The sequence below is a fragment of the Chaetodon auriga genome, chromosome 22 (genome assembly GCF_051107435.1).
Source record: "Chaetodon auriga isolate fChaAug3 chromosome 22, fChaAug3.hap1, whole genome shotgun sequence".
In the NCBI taxonomy this organism is placed as follows: domain Eukaryota; kingdom Metazoa; phylum Chordata; class Actinopteri; order Chaetodontiformes; family Chaetodontidae; genus Chaetodon; species Chaetodon auriga.
This window is the reverse complement of record NC_135095.1, coordinates 17630258-17646769: the sequence shown is the minus strand read 5'-3', so window position 1 is coordinate 17646769 and position 16512 is coordinate 17630258. Positions and strand designations below refer to the sequence as shown.

General features: G+C 44.8%; 2 protein-coding genes across 4 annotated transcripts in view; one reads left to right on the top strand and one right to left on the bottom strand.

Moving 5' to 3' along the window:
- Nucleotides 1–2483, bottom strand: part of sfmbt2 (Scm like with four mbt domains 2) — a 40782-nt gene extending 38299 nt beyond the window's left edge. Inside the window, exon 1 of one of the 3 annotated variants that reach the window (XM_076722459.1) lies at nucleotides 2265–2483. The gene's annotated coding sequence lies outside the window, so the exon portion shown is untranslated. The remainder of the gene's footprint in view (nucleotides 1–2264) is intronic. The other 2 variants (XM_076722461.1, XM_076722462.1) reach the window with 2 other exon arrangements.
- Nucleotides 2484–6200: 3717 nt separating this feature from the next.
- On the top strand, nucleotides 6201–16217 carry tmem110l (transmembrane protein 110, like). The gene is made up of 8 exons (XM_076722047.1): nucleotides 6201–6629; nucleotides 9503–9551; nucleotides 9683–9778; nucleotides 9861–9982; nucleotides 11175–11287; nucleotides 11882–11965; nucleotides 12095–12226; nucleotides 14089–16217. Exons 1-8 carry the CDS (start codon nucleotides 6440–6442, stop codon nucleotides 14215–14217), a joined length of 915 nt encoding a protein of 304 aa, XP_076578162.1. The 5' UTR covers nucleotides 6201–6439; the 3' UTR covers nucleotides 14218–16217.
- Nucleotides 16218–16512: the final 295 nt, after the last annotated feature.

Sequence of the window (16512 nt, the reverse complement as noted above, 5' to 3'; positions counted from 1 at the left end):
GCCCTCAGATTGAGGGGACTTTTTGTTATTGATTAGCCCCTGGTGAGGAGCTGGGCATCCACATGTTGTCCTCCTGCCTTTCCCTAAACCCATCCATGCCAAAGATTTAATGGGGGATTTAGGAGATTAACTACCAGTGCATGGGCTCGGGTTTTATTGCATTACTCCCCATTAGGTTCTCCTCTTTTAGCCCCATCCAAGAGCTGCTTCCTCTTGGCAGCAGGAGGCCCTGATACAACAATTTGTCCTCTGTTTCTTCCAACAGTTTGTGACAAAGATGTGCACACAACGCAGCCCGTGTGCTTCACGACCAGTGACGCCAGCCTGCGACGCTCACGGAGATCAGCTAACTAAAAAATGATGAAACAGAGCAGGAGCAGCCGGGAGGAGGGAAGCTCCTTCAGCCCGGAGTTTTCCTCTTTCAACATTTCAACGTCAGCGACTGGAAACAACTTCCTGCAGCACACAACCTGAACAACCTGCAGAGTTTTCGTGTCTGGGAACAGGAGAGGTCAAATCTGATATTTGCCTGAGTCCTCCCCGTATTCAAATCCAGGCTGAGCAGAAAGAAAGAAAGAAAGAAAGAAAGAAAGAAAGGACCCTGACTTCATTTCCTGTAAAGTGACCTCCTCTTTCTCTCTCTCCATCTTCTCTCCTTCATGCCTCGCTTTGTGATTGTCTTCCTTGAGCAACATTCACAGGAACATTAACGCGCAGTGCCTCATCAAAAACAGCTAAAATCATTTTTTTTAAAATGGCTGTTGGGTGGTTCTTGCAAAAAATAAATAAATAAATAAAATAAAAACATCAACATCCAAAGCATCAGTAATGTCCAGCAGGACTCGTATTGATTGCTTCCCGTGGAGAAAATGGACATGTTTTACCTTGACGCCCCTCTGAAGTGCTCTTTTTTCGGCGTTTCTTTATCTCCAGCCTGCGCTCACCCATCCACACTCGCTGCTCCGCGGACAAAAAAAATATCTTTGGAGCAACAAGAAGTCTAAAAACATGATTTATTCATTGCACATGAACGTCCACCGTCGGCTCCATAACGTGCAGTCTTTATTGTTTCTGCTCATTATGGTGACGAATTTAATCTGGAGGAGGAATCCTCGAATAATGCAAAGCTGTAAACCCCGGATTTGAAGACCGCCCGCAAAAGAGAAATAATTAAACAGATACGCGCGGTTTAATCCAATTATCTGCTTAATCGTTTGCAAATTCACCCACAGAGACACAATAAACTGGAGCAAATATCCCGTCCGACTGTGCGACCATCACAGAAATGTCAGACTGCGGGCAGAAGGTGCGGTTCAGTCACCCTGCCGTCGGTTTGATGTGGAAAAACGATATTAATGTGACATTACGTGATGTGCACGCGGACAGATCGCTGTGGAGAAAAGTGAAAGAGGAAACGCAGAGTGCACATGAGGAAGATGAGGCTGAGGGGTGTAGCCGAGCAGCAGGCTGGCTGCCACTCCGGTCATGTACTTTGCACACTCAAAACTGCAGCGGAAAAAAACTCCCACGGAAACGCCAAATGCACACTTCGAATTTAATTGATTAAACCTCGTGTGTGTCCATCCAAAGAAACCGAACCGGTCGCGTTATCTGCCGTCACTTTATTTTTTCCTCGTTCAAAGATTTTAAGGCGCAGTTTTCCCCCCTGAACACCGTAACCCGCCATGTTGAAAGTGGTTTGACATTTTGGCACTGTCCGGTATTTTCCGATGGCTTTTGCGCACCTAAGGGTGACGGAAAAAAAATCCCAAAATGACTCATCTGCAGGCAAACGACTGCAATAAGTCATTTCTGACGTTCGCCTGTGTGAACAACTTCGCGTCAGGCAACAGAAAATTGCGTCGTTGTCTTTGAACGCAGCGTTAAAACACCTTCAAACAGCGCGTCGGACGCGGATCATTAAAATTCACGTTGTTTCCCGAAACAGTTAAAAACGCGACGGACACAAACAGCGAAAAACAACGCAATAAACGCTTATTACCGCGAGTGCCACGAGACAGCGTCCCCTCCGCCGGTGAGAGCTGCTAATCAGCGCGCGAGAGACACTTTGAGCAACTTGGGCTCGCGGACGAACGCTCGCGACTGCTCCGTCGTTTCTACAGAAACCGCCTCGAGAGCACTTCGGGCTTGTTTTAGCGAGAAATAACTCTGCCCGTGTTTATTCCGTCGACATGTCGAAAATAAGAAAACGCAGCAGCGGCGGAAAAGCCTCCCAGCACCGCCGGAGCCGTCACCTGTCTTACCTGTCCAAGTTTTTTTTTTTTTTTCGGTCGCCTCTCCTTCTCGAGACCCCCTCTGTTTTTTTTTTCCTCCTCTCTCTCTCTCTCTTCTCCTCGTTCGCGTGAGCACGAGCCCAGCAACGCGAGCGACGTCTTTCAGCTGCTGCTGCTGCTGCCCCCGTTCCAATATGGCATCTTCCGTCTGCGCATGTCCGAAAAAACATCTACAGATATTTTTCAAGCCAACTCCTTCACGGAGCTTCGAGCGCAGCGGCGACAACTATTTCTTCAGCTTGTTATAAATAGGGAACTCAAGTTCAGTCGACGCCTACAAAACCAAACGCACCACGGCGGAAAACTGCGTGTTACACAACCAAATATTATTTTTTTACGCGCAGTAAAACTCACTCAGATCCACAGAATTAACCTAAAAGATATCGGCTTCAGTATATGTATAAATTAATCATCATTGGTAGTTAAAATGAAATGTAATCAGTCGTTTTTTCTCGTGTTTTTAGCAGTTATTTGATCCAAGGCCCTTTAAATGCGCCTTTATAACAGGAAGAAAAACTATTGTCCTTATAATCATTAAGATGAAATTAAAATGTCATGTTTTAACGAAATATAGCTGATTATAAGTAACAAAATACTCATCATCTGTGCAAGCAAACCCCTGAAAAGTCAGTTATTCATGAATGCTTGAAACCATTTGCTCTTTTGATTACTTCATCCGTTTCCATTTGGCTTTTTCTTAAACTTGGCAATCACTTTTCTCCACATAGCTCTTGAGAAATTTCCTTTCTCAAGAGATTTTATTTTAAAAGGAGCATCTCTTATCAAAGTCAACAGTATCCTCTAGTGGTGGGAGCGCACTGCGCCGCTCCTGATGGCGCAGTCGTGCTTTTTGGTTCAAAGGTTGCTGCAATTTTCCGTAAAGGCTTATAAACAGGCTCATACTCACGCCGCAGAGGTTAGATCAGCTCCAGCCAGGCACAGACAGCACGTGGCGAACGAGCTTTTGGCCCTGAAGTAAACTGAACTCTCAGGGTGGAAAAAGTTTCGGCCGACGGAAAGTGAAACCTGCACAGATCCATGATTAGAGCCGCTTTAACACGAGCTTTGTTTGGGCAATTTCTATATCAGGCGTCGGTGAAATTAAAGTGGCACGGAGGCTGACCTTTGAGAGCAGCGTTACAAAATCAGCTCAAAGGTCTGTTTGTCCATCGGACCTTTGAGCGCAGATTGTTGTGCCGCGCCATGTTTTGGGAATCCCCTGAAAAACCCCAATTTTCACCTAATAAACGGCCAAGACCATGAAACTAAGACGCATTAAAGCTGTCACATACGAATAAGCTCTGTATGCTCTGACGGGAGAAGGATGGCGCGCGGTGATCTGAGTTTGGCTCGATTTCACGTGTTCTGGTGCAACACTGCGGCTCCAACGTTAATAAAGATGTTTGGAGACTCAAAGAAAACAGTTTTTCTTTAGTTCATATTTCATAACTGTGAGAGCCAATCAGAAGACACGGAGCAGGATGTTTGACTCCTGTGAAAAGAAAAGCGTGAAACGATTTCTGAACACGAAAATCAACAGATTCCTGTGAGTGAGATGAAAATTACAGAAAGAGGAAGAGTTATGTGAGAGTATGTTTGATTAAATCATGGTTCAGATCCTCCAAAATCTTCATGATAAGAGACCAAATCAGTACTTTGCGAAATAATGTTTATTATCATTTAGATTATTATTATTATGTGTATTTGCAGGGTTTTCTCAAATGTTTTTGCTTTTTTAATGTGAAATACTGGTCTTCAAATTAAACAATCTGAGGAATATAAATCATTTTTTACGTCTTGATGGATCACAAGCAGACATTTGCTTCATTTTAAGGGACCGCGAGCTAAAAAGATTTAAGGTTTAAAGCAGAGAAAGACGCCAAACAAATAAATAAATGTCGGCTTTTATGACAAAGAGTTAATAACCGCGATGAGGATTTTATTTTGAAACGTGTGACGGGAAGTTCAGTGTTGTGTTTTTTCTGTTTTACGGCGGTGGGTCTGATGCACGCGGACACAAAAAGGCACGTGAAGAGCGGAGGAAGAGGCGCTCGTGGCGGTGTGATGCCGCTGGAGGAACAGATGGTTGGAGCGCGCGCCGTGCTCCTTTAATCTGCCAGAGAAGAAGCTTTTCCAAGCGCGCGGGAGGAAGGATTATACCCCCCCTTTACACGCACACACACAGGCAACACGCGCATGAACCCGCAGCCTCACGCGGCGGGGGACCTTTTTTGTTTTGGCAATACTCAGAAACGATGAGGTTTTGAGGCAGGTCAGCGGCTCCTGAGGCCTCGATGAAGCCTGAGCTGAAGCGTGAGATGACATGATGTGACGTTCACTGACTCTCACAAACAGTCTGTAAATGAAGCATAAAAAAAACACTTATTTCTGACAGATGATATATGTGAAACATCCAGAGAGCGCAGTGTTTTCTCCAGAGGTTGGTGTGAGTGTCTTCAGCTCACTGTGAGAAAACTTCGTGAGTTGGAGCTGAAGGAGATTTTAATGTCGCTTTAATAACGTTAATGCGAAGAAATGTGAGTTTATTATTATTTCGGCTCAGTGTCTAAAAGCAGTGAGTGCAGAGTTTGGTCATATCTGCTGAGATGCGTTAATTCACAATTATCCAAATCAAACCTGACTTTTATTTCGAGGATGAACTCTGTTTCTACATCCTCAGGTTTCCTAATTTCTCTGTGAGTCTCAGTTTAATTCTTCTCAGGAAACAAAGCAGCTTCTCTGAGTTGAACACTGTTGGCCTGCATGTTGGCTCTGCGTCCACCTGTGAGGCTCCACCTGTATAATCCTCTAAAGTCTCTACATCAGATTATTTTGTCATAAGTAACTCCACCACCTCCACCTCCACCTCCACCTCCAGCGGGTATCTGCAAATTAAATCAAATATTCTGAGCGTGGCTGACTTTAACCTGAAGGTTTCATTTATTACACCTTCACGTGAGGCATTGATTTGCCCCCCGGGCCCTCGTGCGCACCACCGGGTGCCACTGACTCGGGCGAAAAGGCTCTGAAGCGGCCTCGCGCACATTCAAGGAATTCTGCTGCGGAGCCGCGCGGTCAAGTTAGGAGAACCACGACAGGAAGTTAGTTACGTGTTTCTTCAGAATAAGAAGGTGTAGTCAAGAGCAGAACAAAAGAATAGCAGCGGTGCAGGTGGAGAATCAGGCTTTTTCAAAGGATTGATCCATTTTAATTAGTTTTTTCTCACTTAAATAGGTTATCAGTCCAGATTTAGGTGGACAATTATTTGGTAAAGGAGAACTGAACAAAACAGCAGCATTAACAGTTGCAGACAAATCAAAACAAAATAAAATAATCCTAAAATCAGATAACAACAGTCTACAAGGGAAATACTGTCTAAGAAAATAGTTAATTGAGTGATTTTCTAGAGAATTACAATGCAAACTGTTTTAAATGGCTGGGACAGTAAACCTAACAGGCCTTATTTACAATCTCTGGACACAGTGGACAAATAACAGATATTCATCCTGTGATCTGTAATAATTACCAGATATTTTATACAAACAGGCTTTCAAGTAGGCTACAAGAACATTTTATTAAAGTCTGAATGTATCTTATTATATATTATTCTGCTTTGTTTATAATTACTACTATTATTAGATTTTAAGCAATAACAAGATTAAATGAAATAAACTGTGAGCATGACACAAGAGACTTCACCAAATTAAAAAACAAAATCGAAAAGTTAGAATTTTATTCATTCCTATGTTTAGGTTTATTTTTATATTAGGACATATTGAGAAATAACGTGTCACCTGGCAGTTTGTACGCGACCCCTTTGTGTTTCTGCTGAGCGGTTCCAAGTTGAACGGCTTTTATTTTGAAGCGTTGTCACCGGAAGCTATGTGTCCCCTTTGGGTGCTTGACAGTGCGTGTTTTCGTTGTCACAAACATGGATGTGAGTCAGACAATCGATCCTCTTTGCATCATGACATGTAGCATCAGCTTCTGGAAACACTGAAGGGAAACTTTTATCTTCGATCGATCACCGGAAGTTCAAATCTGGCGCTTTGTTTTTTCGACCAGAGAAACGTTCAGCCGTCCTTCGCCCACCGAGGGAGGACTCCTTTTGTCTCCAGCGGCTGTGTTGTTTTTATCGTGTCAACATGGACATGTACGGATACAGCGGGGTCTTCTTGGTGAAAAGATTCCTGGACAATGGCGTGTTTGAAGTCACGAACATGTCTGACATCAACAAGGCGAATCCTCACGGCTGCGATAACGGAGCTCTGACGGACAGGTTCGGCGTCCTGATCCAGGGACTTCTGGCAATCGTCGCCTTCAGTACGCTGATGTGTGAGTACCTGGTCCTGATTCTGAAAACCCGGTCGACACAGCAGACTTTATGGGTTTATTCACGGAGAGGAAGCACCAAACACAAATGTAGAAACTTGATTTTAAAAGCTGCACCAGTCCACGTGGCGTTTTGTTGACGTTTTTTTCCCCGTTGAGCCTTATTTTCTTGGCACCAAATCCCATTCAAAAAAAGTGTAATTTTATATTCACTTGCCTTTCGACAAAAAGATAGACTCAAATTGGGCACTATTTAAACATTTCTTGACTAATAATGCTTCTATTCTCTTTTCGGCTTAAACCAGGTGATGTAAAAACACTCCATTAATATGGAATTTCAGCTTTTTTCTTAATTGCTGTCGCCACAAACATCTTCCACGTCCACAAAATAGACACTTACTATGTGCGGTAGAGATGCGTGTGCACCATTTGCTAGAGTATATATTTTGATAAAATTCCGTACACTTTGTGGCATATACATAGACCGAATTTTCCATTAGGACCCCTATTAACCATAAATAATTAACATATAATACATCACCGGTATGTGTGCCTACAGGCAAAGCAGCATCACAAATTGTGGTATTTAAAGGAAGGTTTCGTCAGGGTCTCTCCGTGTGGCAGAATGGCAGGTTTTAGACCCAGGGTTTCCTTGTTGTTATCTATTAATAACCAGAAGGCCTTCCAGCAGTGTACTGATACAAGCTCCATATGTTTATTCAGTGAAATTTAATATTCATATGCAGCTGCTGCTCAAAGGAAATACCATCATTGATTTAAAGAAACTTGAACTTCAGAGTTAATATGTGTCTCTCTGTCAGTGTTTAATTATGCCGCAGCAGTTCAGCCAGTAGTTCTGACAGTACAGGCACTTTCAGGTGAAATATCTCACAATCTCAGGACCTTTCACAGTGTTTTTTGGGTTAAGCCTGAACAGCAGAAACAAGATGCTCCTTCACAGCCACAGTGTGGATTTCCTGTGAACAATGGCTGCTGGCTGCTGAACAACTTGTGATCCTGTGGCAGCTGACTTGGAGAATGTCGGGCATCTCAGCAGTTTTGGCACCACAGGCTACGTTCAATGCTTCTGCAGAGGCTGCAGCTGAAAGCTGCCCCGAAAAACTGCATCCAGGTTTTTTGTTTTTTTTTTCAGTCCTTTAAGAAATCTCTTAATGGTTTGTTTGAATGCACGAGCACTCAAGTTCAACTTTCTCTTATGACTTCCTGGATTACATTTAAGATAATTTTCCAGTCAGTTTCCTTGAATATTGACTTTCTTCAGCTACTATACACTCAATGAATAAAATGTGCTTTTTGTTTCACTTTTGTGTGATTTCACAGCCTATAAAAACGCTTCTATCCTCAGTTCACCTTTGTATGGGGTTCATCCAAGGCCACCGATACGCCAAAATGCTTCCTTTAATGCGAACGCCTGTGCATCCTGCATCGTTTCACTTGCTCCGCGAGTGTGCCGCCACATGCTCTAATAATCAGAGAGTAGTTTTAAAAGGTCAGTCAGTCATGTTGATTTCATCAGCTAATCACGCAGGCGGGTTCCGAGCAGTTGAAGCCTCAAAGCAGCGAAGTGTTGCAGAATTAGGCCAGGCCTTGAGGGCGAGTGAGATCAATGAGCTCTAACCTTCACTCAGTTACTTATTAGCAGAGAAATCGATCCCCCTCCCTCCCTCGCTTCTTTTCCTTTCTTTCCTGTTCTCGGCACAAGTGCCGTTCTTGGTCGGCGCACATGCATCTGTTAATATTTACACCACGTCATTTGTGTGCAGCGGAGCATTAAGGGCCCTTCGGCTATGATCACGGTGGCTTCGTGCCAGGTTACAGACGAGCCTGCATCCCTCTGCTGATCTCTGTTAAGAGAGCTCTTCCTCAAAGCTATTTTCAGGAACTTCCTTCCACTGACTCGTCATTATTCCTGCTCTCTCATAATCCAGATAAAGGCTGAATATCCAGTGGAGCCGCTGCACTTCTTTAATACAGAGCTTTATATTTGAAGAGGGTTTGTTAGGTAACAGACTCTCAGAACAAATGTTGAGAAACAGTCCCTGTTTTTCCAGCCTGTCATGAGAGAAATTTGACTCACTGAAGGTAAACTTAGCACAGTTTTTTTAATGCGTCTGACATCCTCACACATAAAGTTTGTAAGCAGTTTAGGAGGAGCTAATGATTCTTTTCTTTACATGTTAATCAGTTGGGTATTTCTACACTTAATACCTTGAAAAGGCCTTAAAATGCTCATCACAATTAAAGATATTGAGTTTAAACTGATATAAAACAACAAAAAGGAGCAAAAATTCACTTTTTGAGAAGCTGGAATCAGCAAATATTGTTCGATGAATGACTTAAAATCATAAATTTCTCATCAAAATTGCTGACAAATAGTTTGAAAACATCTGAAACTTGCAGGAAGAAGTCTGGAAAAGTATGAATAGAGTAGTTTTGGACCCGATACTTTCGATCAACCTTCATGCTAAACACCACCTTCCGCTGCATCAGAAGCAGCTGATGAATCCTGAACCAAAGAAAAGATGTGGAATCACGTCTGCAGGAGGCCTCGAGCCTGCTCTCACATGCCGAGTCACGCTCTCTGACCTTGTGAGATGGCGAGATAGAGGAACAGTGGGCGTCTGTTCGCCCTGAGCCCGGCGGGGAGGAATGAGGTGTCGAGGCGGCGCGATAGGAGGACGATGCGTTCAATGTTTTCATCCGTCCTCGCCTCCCTCTCGCCCTGCAGAGACGAGGTTCACCGTGGAGGTCACGCAGACTGCAAGGAAAGCGCGTTGCATGTTGTTGCTTCGCAGGATAAACAGTCAATTGGGAAGGTTATTGATGAATTGATTGGCTTTGTGTTCTGTTGGCAGTGAAGAGGTTCCGGGAGCCTGCAGGGATCAGACGGCCGTGGAGGATCTGGTCAGAATCTTTATTTCTTTTCTTTACACACACATCAACCTGCCGTCTGCTCTCAGTGTAACCTTGTGGTTTCTGGACATTAAAACGTTGAGAAACCTGTAGAATAATACAGTCTGTTGCATCTTTTCCAGGTTTTTCGACACGTCCAAACAGGCCATCGGTGCTCTTTTCATCCACTTCGCCAACGTCTTCCTGTCCACGCTCACCAAAGAGGACCCGTGCTCGCTGTGAGTTAACGATCAGCAGGTCACTGTGAGACCAGGTTCAGCTGTCAGGCGCTGAAAACCTGATTTCCCTTTTTGTCCAAAGGTATCTGATGAACTTCCTGCTGGACGCCACGCTGGGGATGCTGGTCATCTGGCTGGCCGTGAAGCTGGTGTCCAAGCTGGTGGAGTACAAGCAGTGGACGCTGCTCACGTTTGGAGAATATGGTGAGTGAAAATGACGGCAAGCTGCAGCTCTGGCTTCTGCCACCAGAGGGCGCTGCAGACCTGCTGGAGGCGGACGGGGGGAGAGCCAGCGCCTCCAGCTGCAGCCCCGCCTGGAAAACCCTCCCAGCTGCTTCGGGGAGGGTTGAACTCCTCGACAGTTTTCAGGCTCCGCTGTTGGATTTTCTCCTTTTTTGATGGAAAGTTTCAGTGAAACGGGTCTCAGGGCTGATGAGGTCTTCAGCTCGCGTCTCTGTCGTGATCAGGGTCAAGTTTATGTTTGAGTGTCCTCCTCTGTTCACGTTTGAGCCCAGGTGTGTTTCCAAAAATGTGAGTGTTCAGGAGAAATGTGAGAGCTGAGCTCCAGGAAACCACTGCAGCGATGATCAGGGGTTTGTCTCTAGCTGCCACTCTCCCTGCCTGTCTGTCTGTCTGTCTGTCTGTCTGTCTGTCTGTCTGTCTGTCTGCCTGTCTGTCTGTCTGTCTGTCTGTCTGTCTGTCTGTCTGCCTGTCTGTCTGTCTGCCTGTCTGTCTGTCTCCCTGTCTGTCTGTCTGTCTCCCTGTCTGCGTGTCTTCCTCCTCCCTTCTTCCTGTCTTAATGACAGCCTTGTCCTCCTTTGTGTCTGCTGTGGTGAGACACCTGTGCATCGTTCTGCAAAGGTTCAGACAAAGTGTAGAAACACTGTTTAAACACTTAAGATGCAGAGCAGTCACTTTTCTAAGATTTATTATAATGATGATCTTGGACATAAAAGTTCAAAATAGTTATGAAAAATAGCTTTTTTAAAAAAAAAAAATAGTGGAATTTTGTGAGTTTTTCTTTACAAACTGACATTAACTTCAAATCAATCTTGGTTTATACACAATACATAAAATGAATATAGCACAATACAGTCAAATTTAGACTCTCAGAAGCAAAAAATCCCCCAAAATAAAATGAAATAATACAAAACAAATCTGCTTGGACATAAAAAAAATAATATAATAAATGAAATCATGAATATGTTTTTTTATTTCTTCAAAAGCTGCAATGAGGCCACTGTTGGAGGATTATGATGATGTCGCTCTTTAAAGTCTCGCTGTGTAAAAACAGCCAAAAAAATCAAGAATCATCAACTCAAACAGAAAAAATGGACACAAAGAGCGTCTCTGCTTGGATTCTCCTGTAATGAAACGGCGTCTTCTTCTCCTCCAGGCGACCCCCCCCAGGCTGCGGCGTGGCTGGGCCAGTGTGGCATCTACCTGCTCATCATGGTTTTGGAGAAAGGTGTGATCAGCCTGGTGCTGCTCGTCCCCGGATGGTCCAAAGTAAGGAGAGTGTGCTGCGTTCAGGTCCTACGGGAAACGTGGCTTCCTGTGACGTTATCGTGTCACAGATAGATTTTCTCTTGGTTTTTACTTCAACTGAAGCTCATTTTTTTCCAGTTTTATTGTCACAAACAACATTTCTGTGTCTCAGACTGATCTCGTCCGGTCCAACCAGACTCCATGCAAAAATCAGCTAATTTTAACGGTCTTCTCTATGTTGTTATTTTAGCTTTGTTTGTCATTTAAAATTCTCTGGCAGTGCTGAGAGATGAACTTTCCCTTGATTCTAATGGACTTTGTTTACATCTGGGATCATGTTTGTTTATTCAGATCAGCCTTCGCCATGGCAGCAGATGTCTTTCTAAAAAGATTAGCTTTTATCTCTTATTGCTAAGAGATGCTACTTCCTTTGTTTGAAGACCGTCTCCACGCTCTTTGATGAACTCTGTTTATGAATGCTGGGATTATTAATAGTCACTGTGTTTGCTCTGGTGAAGGGAAGCCGAGTGAAAAGTCTCGTCTCTCTGTCCTTCAGTCGTTTTGTTTACGTCTTTGACGTCCTGATGTTAGAAACTGTCCCGTCTTCTCTTCCAGCTGCAGGAGGTGTTGCTCAGCTACATTGCTAACCCTCAGCTGGAGCTGGTGCTGGTCATGCTCATCGTGCCCTTCATCGTGAACGTGAGTAGTCGCCATTTTGATAATAAGGGATCGAGCGACCCCTAGTGGCAGAAACGACACGCCACGCGTTTAGGTTTTCGTCTGCAGCTTTAGTGACCCCCAGTCTCGTCTCTCTGGCTCCCCCCGCAGTCCATCATGTTCTGGGTGGTGGACAGCCTGACGATGAGGAAGCACAAGACGATGAAGAGCCTGGACGACTCGTGCGACGGCGCGGCGAAGAAGGCCGACTCGCTGCCCTGGACGAACAGCGAGGAGTCTCGGGTGAGTTCGAGCTGATCGGCTCTGAGTGGATTTAACTCCAGGTGGCGTTAAAATGTCTGAAAGTTTTCTGAAACAGTTTAAATCCTGTAAGAAGAATGTGACACTTTGACATCTTTGCCTTTTGATGCCGAGACGAAGACTTTCATGAGCGAGGAAATGGTAGTTGAGGGTTGATGCACACACACGGTCACGCTGGGTGTCAACCGCACCTGTTGTTTTGGGGGATGAGCACAGTGCCGACACACACACACACACACACACACACACAGATCAGACCGTTCTCCCTCTTCACTGTCGAGCGTCTCGGCTGCTTTCACTCGACCTGTTGACACTCGCTGCTGTTTTTGGACAGCGTCTCGTTCTGTGTCCTCGCAGACGTTTCTGGACAAACGCAGAGTCCATGTTCTGCTTTTTTACGAGGTTTTTGAACCTGCAGATGTGTTTCAAAGGCAGTTCACACAGATCACAGCAGCAGTTTTCTCACAACAAATAGAAAACATCTCACTGGTTAAAGTAATGTACTTCGAGTATGAAGTAATTATACTTTGATCGTAGTACCACACAGGTAGAGCTGCAGCGATCAGTCAGTTAAATGTGAGGATTTGCTGCTTTTCTTTGTCATTTATGAAATTAAATGAAGAGTTTTTGGACTGTTTGTGGACAAAAGAAGGACTTGGGGAAACTGTGATGAGCTCGATTAATCGATTAATCACTCGAGGGATTAATGGGCAGATTAATGAATAATATAAACAGCCATTAGCTGCACTGATAATATGTTTACGAGCACCACTTGGACTATTTCTCCATGAGAAAATCGACTGGCTGTTTTTTGGACACTTTAGTTCCAGTTCAGGGAAGTCTTGCGTGTCTCCTGTGAGTTTTGGGTCGAGCTCTGGTTCATGTCGCCGCCTCGGTTTAATGGCCACCTCCTCCAAGCAGCACAGAAGCTCGTGTCTTTTCTTTCCTCTCTGGAAACATTTAACTGACGGACTTCAGCACAAGTGACTGTTGGGGTGCACGACCTCGGTGTTCACTGGGATGAGTGTTTACCCCCCCTCCTCTTTTCTTTTCCCTGGTGCTCGGCCAGGCAGCCATAAATCAAGCCTTCATCCCGGGAATAAAAGTGACATTTAGGAGTCGTGTCCACGCGCTGATGTTATGGAAAGCGGAGTGCAGTGGAGGAGGACGACAGATAGAGGCATTGACTTGGACGAGGTCTGGGTGGGGGCGGTGGTTGAAGCTGTGGTCACAATGCCGTTGTTGTGACTTCAGTTATAGAGGAGATGATCGGATCCTGGTGTTAGGTCAGCGTCAGGAGGTACACGTGAATCTGAGTTTTACTGCAGAGGAGAGCCAGGCAGGAAGTCAGACACAGGAACGGCAGAGAGAACCCAGGTGATTTTCAAAATAAGACACCAACTATTTATCTGTGTAGCCTGCAGTAGAAGCACAAACATCAAGGAAAAAATGTCCAAATCCACAAAATCTGAGCAAATTATCAAATCAATCAGGCAGGAAAACGCTGCCCGATGGGGCCTGAAGCCACATGGAGGACGTAGCCATCGCAGCCGGAGCTTTAAAGTGGTCTTCATATCAGCTTTCCCACATGTCAGACCTGAACTTAAACAACATATGGAGGTTTATAATGCCGTAAATGTCGTATAGTTGTGGAATTTCGTCCCTTCGGGATCTGAATCCCTGCTGCTGCTGCAAAGTTTGTCCAGGCTGCGAAAAAACGGGGATATTTTCCACTTTAGGTTTGGGATGCAGCTCTGAGACGTTTCCCAGCTTTCCGCGAGGATGCAGGATCCAAACACACCTACTCTGTCTCAAGTCAGTCAAAAGCTGTTCTCCTCTTTCAGGTCCTGCTGACCGTCGAGACGGACACGGACGAGGCCTCCGAGGGCGAAGAAGAGCCCGCCGCCGTCGGCCCCGTCCCTCACGTGCAGTATTCAGGAGGGCCGCTGAGACCCAGCTGGGTGGTGGTGTAAACGCAGGTGATGTGACCTCCTGACTGTCCGTCCGCACACAAACACTCTCAAGAGCCTGAATATCAGCAACCACATAAACCTTGCATCCTTATCTCCTCAGATTAAAGGTCTAAATATCAGCTTCCTCGTAAGCACAATTAAAGGTCATATAACCTGTGAATGTGAATCCTTCAGCCTCAGCGGCCTTCCTCTGCACCGAAGGTGTCAGCAGCTACAACTGGAGCTCGACTCAGCGTATGCATGGAAATCAAACAGCATTTAGCCAATTAGAAGCTCTTTATCCTTTCACCTTGCTGCCTCCGTTTGCCGCGAGTGAACATCAGAGTAACCACAACTGAGGGCGTGTGGAGGGGGATTATCACGGAGCGCGGCGCCCGCAGGCCGACGTGTGCGGGTGGTGATGACAAAGGCGGGAATAAATCTGTCTCCTCTCCACACGGGGGACTTTTGGGAATGATGTTACTCTAAAGAGAGTCATTTATCACGTCTCATATTCCAAAGAGGAGCAAGCGAGTGAAGTATATATATATATATATAAATATATATACATGTAAGTGCTCTAAGGTTTTACTCCGTCAAATATAATCACTTCAGATCCACCTTTTTAATTTGTAATTATAGTCATTCCTGCACGTTCTGCCTCTGGCTGCTTGTTTTAAGTCTGAAAGGTGGTTAATGGTCTTACTTTTAAAACTACGCGCATCTTTTTAACTGCCGCAGTCGTGATGGACCAAACATGTCGAAAGCAGCGGTTTAAATGGAAAAGTTTTACTTTTTGCATCAGGCTGCTTTAAAAAATGTTTCATGTCATGGTTTAAAGGACCAGGTCTCACTTTGATTTATATGTTTGTCGTGTATGATGAAGTATTGGAGCCACTGTTTGGGGGAAAAACCCTGAGATTTCCAGAATAATGACAGAATATTTTAGAAAAGGGGAAAAAGTCCCACTTTAAAGTGAAAAAGTCATAAATTAGCCTCAGTGTTTCTCGAATACTCTGATATTTTGGTGTTAGTGCCCTGTGTTTGTGCTGGACTCATTTGAAAGCATAGTTTTGGGAAATGTCTGTATGTTAAATGTGATAGCTAATTAGCTTAGCATAAAGACTGGAAACAGGGGGAAACAGCTAGCCTGGCTCCGTCTGAAGCTAACAAAACCGATCTACTAGTGCCTCCAAAGCTTCCTAATCAGCACGTTATGTCTGGTTTGTTTAATCTGAAGGTTGGGCGTCCACGAGGAGTTACACGGGGACTGTTTCTTGGTCGGGGGGGCAGGGACGTCCTAAACTTCCTGCCTTCGTACACAGGCAGGCTAGCTGTTTCCCCCTGTTTCCAGTCTTTGTGCTAAGCTAAGCTAACCACCTTCTTGCTGCAGCTTCAAAATATAACGACCTTTTTCCTGAAAAGTCTTGATACTTTTCTCACACATTAAGCCTTTATTTTTTTTTTACATTTTTTCTTGAGTTTACACCTTTATTTTCTCAAAATATCACGACTTTATTCTCAAAAATCGCCCCCTTCAAATGTCTCTAATACTCCATCACGGTCATGCTCTCCGTGGGATGACACAGTAGCTGCGTATAAAACTTTATGGCACATTTTTTTATTTATTCTGTTGATGTTTTCTATGTATTACTTGATATATTGTGGTCCAATCTGTGGTAACGAAGGTGGAGTAGGAAGTTTTTAGGGAACAAAGCAGATTGGGGAGTTTTGATGACCACACAGCAGGTGGTAAATCAGATCTGGAGTCAGTGTGACTTCAGTGTGTGATTGATGAACTTTTGTTTGTCATCAGGACTTTTCCTTTCTCCTGTTAATATTTACGGTTTTATTTTGTACTCCGATGTATCTTGTATGTACTGTTTTTGTAAACCAGACGATGAACATGTGGACAAAATGGCGCAGCGCGGCCTGAGGTGTCGTTAACGGGCTGTAAACTGCCACGGTGCTTCTTACCGAATGTATCTCTTCAACCTGTGCTATGAATAAAGATGATTGACACATGAGCCCGTGTTTGGTGTTGAATTCCTGCGGTGGCTGCGGCGAGCCAGTGCGATGACAGACAACCTGAGCGGGACCTGGCCAGAGCACACCTGTGTGGGCGGGGCCAGCAGCCCTGTGACCTCCAGCTGATGACAGGGAGGACTGTGGAGCTGTGTGTGTGTGTGTGTGTGTGTGTGTGTGTGTGTGTGTGTGTGTTCACTGGCACTGGGACAAGGGGTTAGTTACTGGGGCTGGTCTCTGTGTTAACCAGGTGTGATCTTCAGCTCAGTGCCACGTTCAGGACATGCTGAC

What these genes read in the sequence shown, in the direction of transcription:
- tmem110l (XM_076722047.1), top strand. Translation starts at nt 6,440, where the DNA reads ATGGACATGTACGGATACAGCGGGGTCTTCTTGGTGAAAAGATTCCTG. An exon ending in AGACGGCCGTGGAGGATCTG is followed by an intron (nt 9,552 to 9,682) that starts GTCAGAATCTTT and finishes CATCTTTTCCAG; the next exon opens with GTTTTTCGACACGTCCAAAC. An exon ending in CGAACAGCGAGGAGTCTCGG is followed by an intron (nt 12,227 to 14,088) that starts GTGAGTTCGAGC and finishes CTCCTCTTTCAG; the next exon opens with GTCCTGCTGACCGTCGAGAC.